The sequence below is a fragment of the Scardinius erythrophthalmus genome (assembly GCF_964197995.2).
Source record: "Scardinius erythrophthalmus genome assembly, chromosome: 23".
Lineage (NCBI taxonomy): Eukaryota > Metazoa > Chordata > Actinopteri > Cypriniformes > Leuciscidae > Scardinius > Scardinius erythrophthalmus.
Window position 1 is genome coordinate 7,342,159 of NC_138243.1, and position 17,876 is coordinate 7,360,034.

At 38.2% G+C, this 17,876-nt stretch overlaps 2 protein-coding genes across 7 annotated transcripts in view; one reads left to right on the plus strand and one right to left on the minus strand.

The window, feature by feature from the left end:
• smad2 (SMAD family member 2) overlaps window positions 1–3,742 on the minus strand; it is a 31,097-nt gene extending 27,355 nt beyond the window's left edge. For 2 of the 5 annotated variants that reach the window (XM_081354760.1, XM_081354758.1), the window contains exon 1: window positions 3,580–3,732. The gene's annotated coding sequence lies outside the window, so the exon portion shown is untranslated. Of the gene's footprint in view, window positions 1–3,262; window positions 3,342–3,579 lie in introns of all 5 variants that reach the window. The other 3 variants (XM_081354756.1, XM_081354759.1, XM_081354757.1) reach the window with 3 other exon arrangements.
• Window positions 3,743–7,179: 3,437 nt separating this feature from the next.
• Window positions 7,180–17,876, plus strand: part of LOC308683387 (uncharacterized protein) — a 31,741-nt gene continuing 21,044 nt past the window's right edge. For both annotated transcript variants that reach the window (XM_081353855.1, XM_081353856.1), the window contains exons 1-20: window positions 7,180–7,250; window positions 8,106–8,225; window positions 8,341–8,571; window positions 9,599–9,712; window positions 9,968–10,087; window positions 10,764–10,889; window positions 10,973–11,176; window positions 11,280–11,448; window positions 11,522–11,690; window positions 11,778–12,006; window positions 12,486–12,605; window positions 12,704–12,922; window positions 13,402–13,722; window positions 13,804–14,022; window positions 14,100–14,267; window positions 14,528–14,794; window positions 14,872–15,087; window positions 16,958–17,164; window positions 17,242–17,505; window positions 17,583–17,798. In XM_081353855.1, the coding sequence (XP_081209981.1) occupies window positions 7,196–7,250; window positions 8,106–8,225; window positions 8,341–8,571; window positions 9,599–9,712; window positions 9,968–10,087; window positions 10,764–10,889; window positions 10,973–11,176; window positions 11,280–11,448; window positions 11,522–11,690; window positions 11,778–12,006; window positions 12,486–12,605; window positions 12,704–12,922; window positions 13,402–13,722; window positions 13,804–14,022; window positions 14,100–14,267; window positions 14,528–14,794; window positions 14,872–15,087; window positions 16,958–17,164; window positions 17,242–17,505; window positions 17,583–17,798 (3,754 nt within the window). In that variant the 5' untranslated portion in view covers window positions 7,180–7,195. The remainder of the gene's footprint in view (window positions 7,251–8,105; window positions 8,226–8,340; window positions 8,572–9,598; window positions 9,713–9,967; window positions 10,088–10,763; window positions 10,890–10,972; window positions 11,177–11,279; window positions 11,449–11,521; window positions 11,691–11,777; window positions 12,007–12,485; window positions 12,606–12,703; window positions 12,923–13,401; window positions 13,723–13,803; window positions 14,023–14,099; window positions 14,268–14,527; window positions 14,795–14,871; window positions 15,088–16,957; window positions 17,165–17,241; window positions 17,506–17,582; window positions 17,799–17,876) is intronic.

The window sequence follows — 17,876 nt, forward strand, 5'->3', positions numbered from 1 at the left end:
ATGCTTCCCTTGCTGAATAGAAGTATTCATTTCTTTTTCACACACTGACTTAAAACTGTGTAAAAACATTCTCTTATTGTAATTAAATATGCAGAGACAACAAAGAAGCCATTTCTTACGCCAATGCCGTTGAGTCTGGACTATCTGTTTTTTGACCAATGAGTGCTTGAGAAACTTAAAACATAATTTTTGCAATTTGGTGACACTAGTAGAGCAGAAATCACACGTCAGCTTTAAATAAAGGAGCGCGTTCAATACAACTGGCGTTTCTTGTGCTACCAAGAACCGTGGAATTACTCTTGCTTTGGTCTCAGCCACTCAGATTTCAGTAGTGACTCAACCCTAGTCAGCAAATGAGAGATTTCATTGACAACTATTTTCTACAGGAAAAAAACTGCAGAGGACAAGCTAGCCTTTCATTTAAAAGGGTTTAGGACTTCATTTGAAAAGAGGTTCCGCATAAGAAGAAAATCTACGCACAGAAACCAGGCGAATCCTGCCAGGTTGTGAACATGGGGAAGTGGAAGTAAAACATCTTGATCATTTCGGTTAGGCTTACAACATACCATTACTCCGGGTGCCATTTATGATCAGGGAAATGACGGGCAATGAGAAAACACCTCGAAATGCAACTTCAGCAAATGCATTCGACTTTGAGAAGGGATGACATCAGAAAAGATTTAATGATCTAATGGACTTTTCAGACGCTTTGGGCTGGAAGAGTTTCTTCGCCCGTCACAGCCAAATGTGCTAATGTAATAAAACCCAAACCCAAACAAATCCTCCTAATTGTCTTGCTTATATGAAGAGTAACTAGGGTCACGATTCCTCGATTAAATTAGAGTAGGCTACTCGATTTAAAAAAATCTTTGATTGCAATTTACCCGTGTCACGCCTTCCACGAACGAGAATCCGTGAACCGCATTATTATATTAGGCTGTTTTCTAAGGCTGCATAATGTATTAAAACATTTTTAAAAGCCATCCTATAGCATAGTGCTATTGAGAATTAACAGAGGCTGCAATTCAATTCAATTAATACATGTCCTGTGGGTTTAATATATGCGCTTTATTTACAAGTCTCAGCGCGGCTCCGTTCACAGTAAATGTTGCTCCACGTGTTATCATTCACATGCATGAAGCGTCTCAGACTCAGTCTCTGCTTATGCTGTGAGTTTGAGTTGCTTATAACATTCATCTAGGAACACAACGTGCGCCATTTCATCAGATTTGTAAGATAAATCATGTATAAACATACGCCAACACAGGAGAATACATACATATTCAAACTCGCAATTTCAAAATAAAGGTTTAAACGCTCGCTCTGAGTTTGCATGTTTTGATGTCCTTGTTCAAGAAATTACAGTGGCTGTAGCATTTCTATCATAAAGAAGTGGCCAAATATGAAAGATTAAGTGAACATTTGAATTAAATATTGTTTGGCGAATATTAAACAAGGATCTGATCTGCTGTAGAGAGTGTAACAACACCTGCAGGCATTTGTTATAATACATAACGTACATAAGATTATTAGGCATAATATGTATTTTAACAGTGTTGTTATATAAAACCAAACGATTAGGCTACTTGCTTTTGATACTTTATTTAAACCAAATATTATTGCCTCATTGTTATTATACATGTATTAATTCATCTTAAAGGCAGTTGTTCACTTAGGTCTAGTTTTATTACCATAAAAAAAAAAACCACCTAATCATCAAAATAATCGACCGATAACCAAAAAAATCGTTAGTGAAACTATTCAACATTTGAAATCTCAAATCGGTCAAGCTTGACAGCACTTACATGCTAGTCTGAATGATTTCAATAGAACGTTTGAAGCATTTTAGCACATCAAAGGCACATTTGGAAAGTTACATTCGAGCATGAATAGCAGATTTCGGGAGCATTTGAAAGATTTATTATAACATACCAGTCATTTTGGGGCACGTTCACCTTTTTTTGGCAACGCGTCTATTTGAACGGTTTAAATTAAATATTAAACGCCCACTGATAAAAATTATTTTGCTGTGAAGTAAATACTTCTAAAAAACAAATGTAATTTCTACATGAAAAAGAATATAATTCTATATTAACACTCAATTCAAGCTTGAAGAAATTAAGCGTAAATATCAGCGTTATAAAATTAAGTAAAATCAACTCAACTTTCTGTTATGGTGTTCCCATCATGCACTGGAGCACGAATAATTAATAAAGTTGATTTTTCTAGCTGTATTTACACGCGCTGTTTTGTGGCATCTGGAGTTAATTTTCTTTATTAAAAATGACATTCACACTCAAAAACAATCCATCAAATATTACCGTCATTCTGTACCAAGTATCGAGGTTCCTGTGTTCGGGTGGGAACTGTGTTACCTCTATTATGTAAACATGGTGTCTACACAATAGCTATTGTATAATTTACTACTTAGATATTTCTAAGTAAAGCATACACTTTAAAAGCATGGTTTAATTCAGCGTTATCTTGTTTGAGAAATAAGTATTGCAAAGTAAACTTCAAATAAAGTTATTATTTACTTTGATAATTTGACTTAACTTGCGAAAGAAACAGTAAGTCTACTTAAATAAGTTAAGTAAATTGCACATATGGAATTTTACTTAGTTTTTTCAGTGCATTGATGAGATATAGACACGCCTGGAAGATTGATTTTTGCTTTAAGTTTTCTGGTATTATGGACCAAAGTGGAAAGCACAAAATAAACGCATTTGGAACACAGTAAGCAGGAAATCATTGAAGTGTTCTGAACGTTTTTAATTGAACGTTCACAAAATTTGAGCATCACAGATGCTTTGAAAGTTTCAAATGGAACGCTCAAATGGAACGCTCAAATGGAATGCTCAAATGGAACGCTCAACTTTGCCTATAATTCGCGTGCTGGAATGTTTGATTCTAACGTTTTGGCGCGTTCCTTGTCAGCAGCATTTAGAAATGCAACTTTGAAGCCCAAAAATGTTGTCTAGGCAGACAGCTCTGTAAGTTTTGACAGCCCAACCCTGCGATGAGCAATACACAGAGGCCAATAAGGCAAGAGTAAGTTATATCACAATATTCTTATGAATGCATTTGTGTACAAAAAACGCCAAAGCAAAAACATATGTATGGGCAAAACAAACATCACCATGTACATCAGCTGGTATCATCTTAATCATGCATAGAAGTCGAGCCAAACAGACCCTGCTCGCCATTAACTCATCTGTAAGCTCTAAATGACTAATAATTAATAAATAAACGCATTGTTTACCTTCTCCAGTGATCTGGTGGAGTATCACGGGCTTGTTATGGCTGCATGGGCCGCTAATCGACTCACTGTCCCGGTCTGCCTGCGATATAACAAACCCCAGGATCAATACACTTACATTAATCGCTGCATTATAAACTCTTTCATCTGTGCAAAAGCGAAAAATCGGCATTTGCCTGTTTATGAGAAGCGTGTGAGTTTGCGTGGCCGTTGAGTTTGTGGAAACCGCTAGCAGCCTGCGCTACTTTCTTTGACAGAAAAATAAACAGCTTTCAAACGGGTTCGCGAGCCGTTATCTTCACATTTACCCTTCAACTCACCCTTTTAGCGAGAAACTTTCTCTGTAAGGAAGGAGTAGCGTAAAATCCCAGCGAAACGGATTATTCGTGGGTGGGTAAAAGTCGACTTTAAACAATATTTTCCTTCCCACTGTAGCCGAATTACAGCAGCAGACGACGGCCTCCAGCGCGCGCAACCTAACCTTAAAGCACGCAACGCGATACGCGCTCTGCACAAGCCCCGCCTTCTATCTTTTCATTGGATAAACGAGAAGCCTGTCATGGATATGCTTATCGTCGATTGGCTTATAAAACCGTCAGTCTTGATAAAAATTGAATATGCAAACTACAGTCGATTTTTATTGGCTAATCAGATTGTGTCTTCTAATTAGCGATGTTTAGGTTCTAGTAGAAGGCAGTGGTTTGTCAATGTGGCTGTCCATCTATTGACTTCATAATAGACTCGAAGCGAACGGGGTGGGGAAATTGCAAACGAGTTACTGCCTCTAAATAACATTACTATGAGAGTGGGATGTGTTGTGTGCGTTCATCCGCCATTCAGTGTGTAACAAATAGGACTAAAACATCCCATAAGCGTGTGCTATAAACCACCTGTGCTCCTTTGCGGTAATAAAGCATCTGTAATAAAGATTACGAGGCAGCGTGCACATACATACACACACCACACACACACGTTTAAAAAAATAATCACCATTGTTTTTCTGCCCTCAACAGTGGTGATGTTCGCTGTAACGTCGAGAAATGGGCAAAAGTGTGAGATTAGGGAAATCATTATAGCAATATGTCAAGATATGGTCTAAATTATATATATATTTTTTTTCTTCATAAAGGTGATTTAATGTAACGATAAAGCCCAAGCACATAATCCAGTAATAACAAAAAGCACACAAAGCAATACCAGCTCATGATCACTAGATGTCACCATTGTCCATTATTCAATCGCTGCATGTTGTTTTGCTGTCAAGAGCACACTGTAAAAAAAAAATAATAATAATAATAATAAAAAAAAAAAAAAAAAAATATATATATATATATATATATATATATATATATAAAATCAGTAAGTTATGACAACACGTTTTTACATTGCTTTAGCTTATCCAAATAAATGAAGGAATTTATATATATTTTTTATAAGTTAAAGAAGATTCGACTAATTTTGTAAAAGTCAGTTTAATGTAATTTAAGTTTAAAATGACTTAAACATCCAAGTTGATTGTACTTTTTTTTTTTTTTTTTTTTTACTACAGTGCATGAATAAACGTGTACAGGTAGAGTACATGTTTCATCCTTTCCGGACAGAGACATGTAACGTGACATCTGCACAGTTTCTTGAGATACAGCAGGAAGAACCTCTGTATTGGAGAGATGGGGGAAACTAGAGGTAATATTGCTCAAAAATATAATTTTAAAATAATAATTAAATATGAATTACATTAAGTAGGTCTAGATTAAAATTCATCCGTAAAAATAATTAAATTATTTTTATTTAAATTCATTATTAATTATAATTACATTAACTAAGCATCTTGCTCTGATATATCTTAAAATATGTCAGTGCCATTGTTTTGTCTCAAGATGCATAACAGTAGGGGAGAGTGGGGTGATTTGTGCCGGGGGGGAAGTAGTTCCACCCCTTGTTCTGGAAAACCATAGAATAATTTGGTCATGTGACCACATAATTTTGAAAAGCAATCAATTTTACTCATCCTCCAAAGAAGAGAGATACATGGCATGAGAGTTAAGCACATTTTAGTGCAAAAAACTGTTTTTTCCCTTTCAAAGTAAATTTTCTATGATTAAGGTTTTTTGATTGTAGTGTCTGGACAATTATAGACAAGTTTGAAAACATTTCACACATGTTTTAGTGCTTTAGTAGGCTACACAATGAGTCTATACAGTTAGCATGATGTTAGCTCTTAACTGCTGGATCATGCTAATTATTCAAACTTGTGGGTCTGGGGTGATTTGTGCCAAAGGGCATGGGGTAAGTTGTGCCAGATCCAGACCACCTAGAGACCTACATACTTACAGGGGATAATCTTGAGAAGTGAGGAGATGGGCATGCCTCATCAGTGTTTGACTTAGGCCTACCTGCTATTTGTTTAATTGAGCTAACACTGATTTCAGTTTTGAGTTTGCACTATGTTAATAAAGAGAAGTTTTATTCAGTTTTTAAGTGGCCTAAGTCACAATAGGATGTTTAGAAATTAGCCTAGTAACTTTATTCTTATGTTACATAATTGACAGACAGCGTTCTGTCAACAGGCATCTATTGCCAAAGCCTTTTTTGCCTGAAATGAATCACAAATATCATATATTGTGTTGCTATGGTGCTCTAAATGGTTGCTAGGGCGTAGCTTGATAGCTTCACAATGATCCTGAGAGACTGATTGGTCGTCTGAGTAAAATGAGCCCGCCCCCTTGTCTCTGTGACACTGTGATCCAGAGTTGTGTTCAATACAAAATCCCTATGCAATTGACCATAGTAGGAAAAACGCATGCTATGGTATTCCAGGGTGACAATATCTAAATAAACCTTAAATTAGTCATTTTGTATTGAATTTGTCTTGCTTTCATATAGCATACGGTTCATAACAGTAAAATGTTCTGTTTTACTTCAGAAAGCACTGGCACAATTTACCCCAACATATTTCCCCAAAAGGCACAACTTACCCCGCACCAGGGGCAAGTTGTGCCATGAGACCACTTTTTTCCCAAAAGCTATATTTCTGAAACTATTTATTTCAGATCCAAAGTTATTGTTCTCAGGGATGCACAACATCCTGAAATACATGTACATCCTTAAGTTGAAGGCATTACTGTCATGGCCTCACTTTAAAGTCACTTTGAGTAAAAACTGGCACAACTCACCCCACTCTCCCCTAATGTTTTGTTTGTATAAAAGCTACTTAAATGTCCTAATTGAACTAAGGCCTAATCCTGGCTTAATCTAAACCCTGTCTGTGAAACCAGGCCTAACTATTATAGTTTAATCTCTTCTACATAATTTGGCAAAATTGCATCTTGAAATTACCCACAATAAAATTATATTATTTAGTAATAGACATTTTGTTACTCACTGTTTTTGTACTATATTTCTAAAACTTTGACTAGACTAATATTTTCATGTTTTCTTGCTACAAATTAAATTATAGATGAAATGTTAATATTATGTAGGAATTTTCAATAAGACTCAAAATGTGTCAGTGATGTGCACAATCATCCCACAAGTACTTTGTTCATATGCAATGTATTTTTACACTTTATTTAATGTTTTGTTTTAATATTTTATTATATTCTGTATTATTCAGATATGTATTTATGTTTGTAAATCATTTTATTTACATTTTGTGACATTATCATTATGTTGTGTAAAAAAAAAAAAGAAAAATGCAAATTAAACTTTGTGTATTTGTACTGAACTAAATGAAGTCTTGGTGAGTCCTTTAAAAAAATATTTGAAAAATCCTAATTATTCCAAACTATTGATCGGTAATGTACTGTATATACTTATTATTTAAAACCAAAGATGTTTTATTTGACATGCCTGCATGACGTCATGATTGAGCGCGTCTTCTCCAGCGTATAAAGGACTGTGATTGGCCCGCCGGCGCGCGTGGCTCGAACAGGTGTGATGGACCTGAGGCGTGTAATCTGCTGGTGCACGGCAGTCTTCGCCTTACTGCCAGGTCAGTGTCTTGCCTTTCGCCTTTAGATTATAAACTTACAAAAGCGGCAGGACATTTTATTTTAATATGTCACCGATAAAACATAGCTAAAGGAGAAACCGGGGCTAGTTGTAATAAGGATGCGTCTCAGTTCGGTTTCACAAGTGACTAATTTCGTTTGTTTGTTTCAGACACTCTCTTCAAACTACAGTACTTCTGTTGTATGAATTCTGTCCTTTTAAACTAACCTAAGTAACAAAGTTATATTATAATTTTTCCATCCTGAGACAAGTAAGCACAATAAAACCCATGTCACACCACCATTCAAAATTTAGGAAATTACACTTCAGAGTTTGATTCATTTTGATTCATATATTTTTTTTATTTTTCTATTGACTCCAATAATCTTAATATTAAAAAACTACCCTTTCTGCTCATGAAGATTTTTGTTTTTCAGCAATAAATGCATTAAATTAACCGAAAGTGTCAGTACTTTCACATTGTTGCACAACAATTGCTATTTAAAATAAATGTTGTCACACACAGGGTATCATGTTTTCCACAAAAATATGAAGGAACACATTTGCAGGCCAAGTTTTATGTTGCAATTTTATATAATTCATATAATAGTTTTTTTTTTTATCGTTTTTCTTGCAAATGGTAAATGTGTGTTCAGTTCTCAATCAGGAAATCATAGATGTGAGTAGGTATGCCACTGAAAAAGCTATAAAGAAAACAAAATTGGACATCCCTATTTTCATTTTACCTGCTGAAAAGTATTCATTTCATGCATTTAGTATGAAGTATTGAGTGGTCGTATAATGAGTATGTGTCAGAAGCACTGAAAGTGAAGGAGGGCTGTGAATGTTCTCTCAGGTGTGTATGGAGACTGCAGCAGGAGCCAGTGGCAGTGTGATGATGGGGTGTGTGTGCCGCACAGATGGCGCTGTGATGCTGTCAGCGACTGCCAGGACGGGTCTGACGAGATGGACTGTTGTGTGTACCGCCTGTTTCTTTACATTCACAATAATCTTGTTGTAGTCACTCGATTGCAGCTTGATTCTATGGAAGAAAAACACTTAACAAACAAGCATACGTTTTATACCATTAGTATGTCAAGCAGGGGACTTTGAGTGTGCGGATGGCTCCGGGTGCGTGCCTGGGTCGGCTGTTTGTGACGGGCGGCCCCAGTGTCCTGATGCTTCAGACGAGTGGGATTGCAGCTGGCGTTTAGGGTGTCTCTCGGGTGACTGGAAGTGCAAGAACAAGGTCTGCATCCCGCAAGACCTTCTCTGCAATGACGTCAACGACTGCGGCGATGACTCTGATGAAGAAGCGTGTGGTGAGATGCTCTAGAAGTGTCAACTCGTTATATGGTGTATGAATGTCATTGCATTTGACACTTGAACTGACTTGTTAAATTGCTGTACCACTTGGTTAAAGTAAATTCAAGAAGAGACAAGCTCTGATTATCAGAGTCTTAACACAAGGGGAATTTGTTCACATAATGTTTGCAAAATTGAATGGAAAAGATTCAGATAGTTGTATTTGGTGGAAAATGAAAAGTGCCTGTAATTTGCTATTTTAAAGATTCCTGATTTGGTTTACATGCATTCATGGTCAAAATACACACTTTCTCATATTTCTCTCCTGTGGCCTCATATGATAGAAAAGTGTTCATTGTATGCACAGAATGCACACTAGATCATCTGGGGACTTTTTACCTACTCTTTGAGTACCTTGAATTCGGACATACCACTTGTATCACATACTGTTGTTTTCGCCTACTACATCGTAGGTAAGTTATATATATATATATTTATTATATATATATATTATTATATATTATATTATTTTATATTATTAATATATATATATATATATATATATATATATATATATTTTATTTTTTATAATAATTTTTTACCAACCCTATGCAGGTTCGAGCAGGTCGTTAGATTGGAATTACTGACGACTTGATTCAGGCAGTTCAGAATCGCTTTCTTTTTGGAGACAATAACTCTATTTATCTGCACTTTGATCTTTGAGACTTTACACAGCTTTTATATTCACAAACAGCCATATATCACACACTACCTGACGGGTAACATCTGAAAAAAAGCATAATAAGGGTACTTTACCATTGTTACTCATTGGTGTATGATTGTGCATGTAAATGCCTTCACTTCACTGTCCTGTGAACTTTGAGTATTGCACTCAACACGCAAGCCAATGGAAACTCTGGGTTACGGCTAAAAAAACGACACCCTATATGTTGTACAGCACTTCTGTTGATGTCCAGAATATCATAATGTCCTTTTTTGTTGATGATCTCTAAGATTGTTCTATATGTGTGTGACGTGTTGTAGGTTCCTGTGGGAAGATGAGCCTGCGCTGCGCTGATGGCAGGTGTGTAAGCCAGAGAGAGAGGTGTGATGGAGTCGCTCAGTGCTCGGATCGGAGGGATGAGCCTCTTACATGTGGTACATAAAGACTCGCAATGTTATTTGTGTTTTGTTTTTGAAGTATGTTTGAATTTGATCATGCAGCATATCTCCAACAACAGGTTGGCTCATTTATTTTATTTGTTTTAGTTATTTTAGTATTTTATTGTTTAGGTGTTTGTATTTAGTTATTGGCTTAGTTTCATTTGGTTTGTATATTAATTTTGGTTACTTATGTTTACTTTTTTTTTTTTGTATTATTTGGAATTCATGTTTCTCTTCTTTCTTAACTAGGTAAAACCTGTCATGATGGCAATGGTGGCTGTAGCCATTCTTGCACTGACCAGCTTTGGGGAGCCTTGTGCTCTTGTCCCACTGGAATGACCCTTTCTGCAAACGGACTCGATTGTGAAGGTACAGTCGTTGCACTTGTGCCTCTAAGCAGGCTGTGTTTGGAGTAGCACACATACAAGTCATACAGAATCTGCAATGCAGTATCTGCACTGTTTTATAGACGAATGTAATTTGACAAACTGTTGCATAATTACTAGATGTACGTCGTTTTCTGAAGAAAACGTGAGTGGTGCTTTGCAGTGCACAACTACACTGCCCTGAGACAAAAGCTCACCCCCATTTCTCTACAATATTCTGAAATGTATATGGGTGTTTTTTTTAGCATGTGTCTAGCATGATGCTAAAACAAAATGACATGTTAACGTAATGCTAACACAATTAGCATGTTGTTAGCATCATGTTTAAACAATTAGCATGATGATAACATGTTCTTAGCACATTTTACCACAAAGATAGATTATGCTAACATGATTTAGCATGATGCTAGCACATTTTGACTTCTCAACAATAGCGACGCTTCGCAAGCACAACTAATAGTAGTTGTTGCTAATACGTAATGGGTCGGCAGTATGCAGTTGTCTGTACACTGCTAATTCCAAACATTACCTTTGTATCGACAAATGTTCATCTTCCACGTGACCAATAGTGTTCAGTTTTAGAATAAGTAATTGGTTGTACACAAATCTATTGCGGTGTTTTCAGTTTGAGTTAAGGATTCTTGTCTTTTATATTGCAGATGTCAATGAGTGTGATCAGTCTTTTGGACCATGCATGCATTTGTGCTCTAATACACCAGGCTCTTTTCGCTGTCTGTGCCAGAATGGTTTCAAACCTCTTGGCAATGGCTCGTGTGAAGCACAAGGTAACTTATGGCATACATTTTTCAGATTTCACAAGTAAAAACTAGTAGACATAATACTGATAATGTCTAATTGTTGTTTCAAGGAGCCGTGATGAAGATTTTGACAACTAGGAAGGGACTCATTGGGTTAGTGAATGTGAAGACCAGAGTGTATGAGCCACTCTTTACAAGTGAGAGTGACCCAGTAGCTATGACCTATGATATCCAGAGGAACTTCATTTACTGGGCTGATCAAAATGGGAATATCTACAAGGCTTATAACCGGAAGAGCATGATTCTGTATTCAGGTTAGACATTGGGAGGGATTTTTGCTAAATTCATGAAGAAATTCCTCATATTTTGGCATGGACCAAAAACGTTATGTATGTGTTTTTATTCCCCACTTATCAGGGCAGTCTGGTGTGAAGAGTCTAGCCGTCGACTGGCTCACTGGACAGCTGTATTGGGCGAGTGTTACCCAGAAAGCCATCTACACTGGTGCAGCTGATGGTAGTGCTGTAGGCAAAGTCATGTCCAAAGAAATGGACCCAAGCGATATGGTCCTCAGCCCAATCGAGAGGTACAAACTGCTTTTCACCTTCACACAGATTTGAGGAGCACCATTTATATCTGACTTTTTTTCCTCTGCGTAGTTTCATATTTTGGATTAATACAGCAACGAATGAAGAAATAACCATTGAGAGGGCGGAAATGGATGGTTCGAATCGGACAACACTGTTGTTTATTACTGCACAGTTACCAAGAAGTCTTGTGTTGGATGCGGCAGCACAACGCCTGTATTGGATCAGTGTTTATAAAATGGTGCGTTACATTTGGAAAAACCCTCATTTTGTATGTCAAATGTGTTGATTTTATATTTATTTTGAGATCTTTAAATTGATATTCCAGTCAGTTGAGAGCATCCGGACAGATGGCACTGGGCGGCACACCTTTTTGGGTGTCTTTCAAGGAAATCGTGCTCAGACTCTGGCTGTATTTAATGGCTGGTTCTACTGGGCTGATGATCAAAAACTCTGGCAGGCTCCTCAAAATCTGTCTGTTGCCAAACAAGATGGATTCATCCTAAAAGCCTCGCTTCCTGTCCTGAATGTCTACCATGCGCTTCAGCAACCCCAAGGTGAATTACATATTGTAAACGGAAAATGCCTTCTTTCTGAATTCAGTGTTTACTAAGTGTGTGCGATATACAGTATTATGTTTACGTGCCGATCTGATACGCATTGCATTTTCAACTGTTTAAGACTTCATTTAACTCATTTAAGACTTTCAAGGATACTCGACAAAACGGGCATTTTGGCATAATTGTGTGGTTATGACCGTTCAAGTGTTGTCTTAAGTGGCTTTCTGTGCGCACAAGTGTCACGACCACTGCACAAAATATGAAGAATGGCAAAAACTTTAAGAGTCAGTGGTCTACGGCAGTCCTAAACCTGCCAAGGACCAGCACAATAACACAGCTCAGCAAAATACTTCTGATCATTATCAACAAAATCCCAGGAAATATTGAGAATTTGTCAATATCGCACACCTCTAGTGGTTACACCATGTCATTGGCTCAAGCCTTAACTAAATATTGTTTCCATCATGTACATGCAGGTTTTACACCATGTAAAAACTCAGGCTGCCAACTGTGTTTGCCCTCCAAGAAAAGCACTGTTGGATTCACCTGTCTGTGTCCTGAGGGAGCGTTGCCCATGTCTTGGGGATCTTGCGAAAGTGTGTTTGTTTATTTAGCATTTAATATTAAGCATTTATTCAAAGATTGGTCTATAACTTGGCTTTTCACGATTTGTTTAATCTCTCGTCATTGTCAGATTTTAAGGTTGCCTATGCAACTGCCACAACCATATACAGTTTGGAGTTTGCTGGAAAGACTCCTGTGAAAACTGAACTCTTTACTTCGGATGAAGACATCCAGTCCTTTGACATGTACTGGCGGCGAGGATGTCTGGTTTGGTGTAATGGGACGGGCCATGTAAAGATTAACATACGTTCTCAGGACTTATCCGAGTACATTCTGACTTTAAAACCTGGTAAGTTGTTACCATTTCACATAAGGCCTGAACACTGATGCTTCAATCTGCACACACTTGATTTTGTTGGGCCAAAAGTTTAGAGTGAAAACTCTCCTGATATATTTCATGATGGATAAAAGCCTCATTAAAAGAATTAAAAAAACAAAGGTTGGTATAATATTTTATTACCATTGCTTGGAAAAAGTTAACTGATTTAGTTTTTAATCCCTTTAGTTTTATTGACATCGCATGGTTAATCAGATTGTAAAATGCCATGTGGTGTGACATTCCTGAACCTAATTATATTTATGAGTTAATAATTCTTGATATTTGAAAATACTATTTATCTTGGGAAATATTAAACATATGAAAATTGATGCGTACACTCACATGTATAGGTGTAAGCAAAATACGATTTTTTTTTTATTGGTTACACTTATTCCCACTGATAATTCCAGCTCATGAGTAATCCTGACTTGCTTTGTCTCGTCCCTTAGCCTGCGTCGTCAGAGTTGACCAGAGAACCGGCAATCTGTATTGGCTGACATGTGATGAACTTTCCATTGGTGTTTCAACCATTGGCCCCCTTGACCAAAGCATTTCCAGGCAGCTGTATCAAGCCAAAACTGCAATCCTAGACCTGTTTGTGGATTGGCAGAGAGGAAAGCTGTACTGGCTAGAGGGAGCTCAGATCATGAGAATGAAACTGGGTCTGATTGGTGGAAGAGCAGAATCTGTCTTCAGCTTTGAGGACAGTGGAGTCGACAGCGTTGTGTTTGACAGAAAAGCGAATGACTTCCTTTGGAACATGGAGTCTTGTGAGTGTCCTCTTTCTGAATTGAACATTTGTGTGAACACTAGCTTTCATGTACTTCAGCTGAATGTTACGTTTGCTTTAGACTTGCAGGTTATGAGTCTATTGAAGATGAGGAAGTACGCAGCTGGTTTAGACTGGGTGATTCCTGGCTCCATCGTGGCTGCTTATGAACCCTACATGGTGGCATTGTTCAATAGCGTCCTGACCGTTTGGAGCCGTAAAGACGGAGCTCGTGTCTCTGGGGTGGCTGTCGAGAATGGAGTTGTAAGCGTATCTGTTGCCCTCAGGGAAATCCAACAAGGTTTGTAATGTTCTTCTGGGCTTCATTTTGTGTGATTATGCTACAGTTACTTATTTGTAGCTTTGTATGCACTTCAGATAAGATGACTGAAGATGTTCATCCTACTGAGGTGACTTGCAAAAGTCCTCTAGTTTTGTGTCAAGGCTCAACGGTGTGTATCAGTCGATCTCAGCGGTGTGATGGGAAGAAAGACTGTCCAGATGGGTCTGATGAGGCCTCATGTTTGGACATGTGTGCAAAGCCAGGTATGCTTTATGATAGGCATATTTCACCCAAAAAAAAAAAAGGTAATTTATTAACTAGGGATGTGCCCAAAGCCTAAATCTGAATGCAGAAAGACCAGAAAAATGAATGATGCATTTTACGGAGCTCCTACAGAGACATGGTTAGGTTTGCTGCTTTGCTTTTTGTGCATTTTGCTTAGTTTTATTGTGTTTCTGACTTGGTGTGCAGAGGTCATTAGACTGCAGGAAATTTTTAATTGAAAAATGCTTTGTTCTTCCAGATGATTTCCTGTGTAATGATGGAAGTAAGTGTGTGGAGAGAAATTTGGTGTGTGATGGTCGCGCTCACTGCATTGATGGTTCAGATGAGATGGGATGTACCACCATGGCTGCTAAATCTTCAACCTCAGGGCCATTAAAGTGTCGTTTGGGCTCTAAACCCTGTGAGGATGGACGTGAGTGTGTCCTCTACACTCATGTGTGTGATGGAGAGAGGGACTGTAAGGATGGATCTGATGAACGGGGCTGTGAATATAAGTGTAAAGCAGGTAAAACACATGAAGCTGATTCGTAACTGAAGCAAAGACATGTGTAAGTGGCATTTAAACCAAACGTTTCCTCCTAGATCAGTTCCAGTGCGCTCATGGGAGGATGTGTATCGACAGAAAGCAGGTGTGTGACGGCACACCTCAGTGTCAGGACCGCTCTGATGAAATGGACTGTTTCACTCGCTCACACGACTGCAAACACCAGTGTGACAATAAAACTCGCTGCATCCCAGAAAACTTCCTCTGTGATGGAGAGAAAGACTGTGTAGACGCCACTGATGAAGACAACTGCTGTGAGTTTTTCAAAAGATGGAGACTGTCATATTTATGCCCACTCAGTGATTATATAAAGTCCCCCTGTAGTCAATCTTATCCCTTAGAACTCATCTTTGATCACCAAAGACATTTGAACTTTTTTTTTTTTGTAAAAAATAATTTCTTCCTGAAAATAGCTTGACTGTAATTCTACACCCTTGCTTCATTTAATATACGTGGAAACCATGAATCTACAAATTAGTCCCCGCCTCCACCTTGTATTACACCAGCTCGGACTACCTGTTTCACTCAATCAACCTTACTATTGTGCACCGTTTACTATGGCCAGTGGAAATACTGGTTTAAGTCAGCCATATATGTTTGAACCAGAAACTGATTCAGAAGAAGTGGAAGAGTGAATTATACTGGGTCATCTACAAATCGTTGTATCAGAATGGTAATGCATTTTAGCCTAAATCAGCATCCTTCGAAATGCTTTGAACAACTCGAATGTCAGTGGAGAAAGGCATATAGTTCATCATAACGTTGTAATACACATCATATGAATAATTCACCCGCTATATTGTTAAATCTACCTGAATTTTCATATCACCAGAAAAACATACCTGTATAACCTGGCTTCTCTTGAGACTCCCCTGCTTCGCAGCAGTTAATGATATGCTAAAGCCCATTGACGGGATTGTTTACGACAGCATTTTGGCGTTGAGAACAGCAATTTCAAACCGTGTTTGAGACTGACTTTGGTTCATTGCAGTTTTAAGGAGAAAATACTCAGCAATTGTGCTGACTTATGAATTTGCACTTGGTTTGTTTTAAATCAATTAAAAACACGTACTGCGTCTCAATTCGCCTACTAGTACTACGGCCTAAAATATATACTCTTTGCTACACTCAAAAGCATCACTTTTTCTTCACAAAAAAAGTGGACAAGCTTTGGGACTTACTATCACGTCATGCAACAGGACACAATTGCATCTTTAACGGTTGCTCTGTTGCGTTCTGTCACAGTAAACTAGCCTGTCAATCAACTTGTCACAGTTAAAATCCTCCATTTCATTTCCAACTCTAACGGAGAGAAACGCAGTAGCACATTGATCTGCAGTCGCGGGTCTTTCATGCAGAGAACTTTTGATTGGCGCAATTGATTGTGCCAATATTGGCCTTTATTAGCCACACTTCGAAAATCCATCGGAAATAGTAGACCATCCGGGGGGACATACTCTTTTCAACATACTTTGCTTTGGGACACTACTTTTCATCTCACATGCTGTTTAGGATGGATGGTATGGACCTTGAGACGCAGGGATAGACATAAACAGCATTAACAACTTGATATTCACCGCAGGGGGTCTTAAAAGGTGAACTATTATCTGCATCAATAGCATCACCAAAATGAGTTGCCAAGTTTTTTTTTTTGTTTTTTTTTTTTTTTGCGGATTCACAAACATTCCACTTTTTATTGGTTGACGAACTGTTCCAACCCAAACTCTCACCATTAGTTGAGTCAATTTTGCTATGCCAGCCCAATCATACAAACAGGTGTTTTTGGTTCGCACCACTGCTATTTCTAGCAAAATCAGCCTGCCAATGCCTTGGTTTGCTGTTCCATACAAATCTGGAGTAGGTGAAAGTATTCTAACAGTTACATGCATGCCTTTTAAAGGTGCAATATCCTGTTAATTTTTTCCCATGAACTCCAATAATCATTTTGAAAATATCAATTCCTGACCCTTTCTGGCTTTTTTTGGTGCTATATACTTTTAAGACCTCTACTGTGTGTAAATGACCTCTTATTATTAGTTTACCTCTTGGCATGTGAAATGTAACCTGTGCTTATTGTTCTGTTTAACCGTTATTGATGAACGCCTGGTCTCCATGTGTTCACAGCTGAGACTAACAGAGGGGAAGTAAATTTGGTGTCTCTGAACAAAGGCGGTTCAGGTTTTGCACCTCCGCCTCCGATCTGCAGAAGTCCATCCATGATGTGTCCAGGAACATCACTGTGCATTTCCCAGACTCTGTTCTGTGACGGGAAGATAGATTGTCCGGATGGTTCTGATGAAGTCTCGTGCGTACACGTTTGTTCAAAACCTGGTAAATCTCTGCTTTATTTTCAATGTAAATCTTTTTGTTATACAAGTAAAGCACTGACATCTGTAATATTGTGCCAGATGACTTCCTGTGTAAGGACAGGAGGAAGTGTATTGATGGGAATCTGGTGTGTGATGGTCGCACTCACTGCCTTGATGGTTCTGATGAGGTGGCTTGTTACATGGCTGCTAAATCCTCAATCTCAGGGCCATTAAAGTGTCGAATGGGCTCCAAACCCTGTAAGGATGGACGTGAGTGTGTCTTGTACACTCATGTGTGTGATGGAGAGAGGGACTGTAAGGATGGATCTGATGAACGGGGCTGTGAATATAAGTGTAAAGCAGGTAAAACACATGAAGCTGATTCGTAACTGAAGCCAAGACATGTGTAAGTGGCATTTAAACCAAACGTTTCCTCCTAGATCAGTTCCAGTGCGCTCATGGGAGGATGTGTATCGACAGAAAGCAGGTGTGTGACGGCACACCTCAGTGTCAGGACCGCTCTGATGAAATGGACTGTTTCACTCGCTCACACGACTGCAAACACCAGTGTGACAATAAAACTCGCTGCATCCCAGAAAACTTCCTCTGTGATGGAGAGAAAGACTGTGTAGACGCCACTGATGAAGACAACTGCTGTGAGTTTGTTTTCAAAAGATGGAGACTGTCATTTGTTCTATGCATTATCATATTTATGCCCACTCAGTGATTAAAGT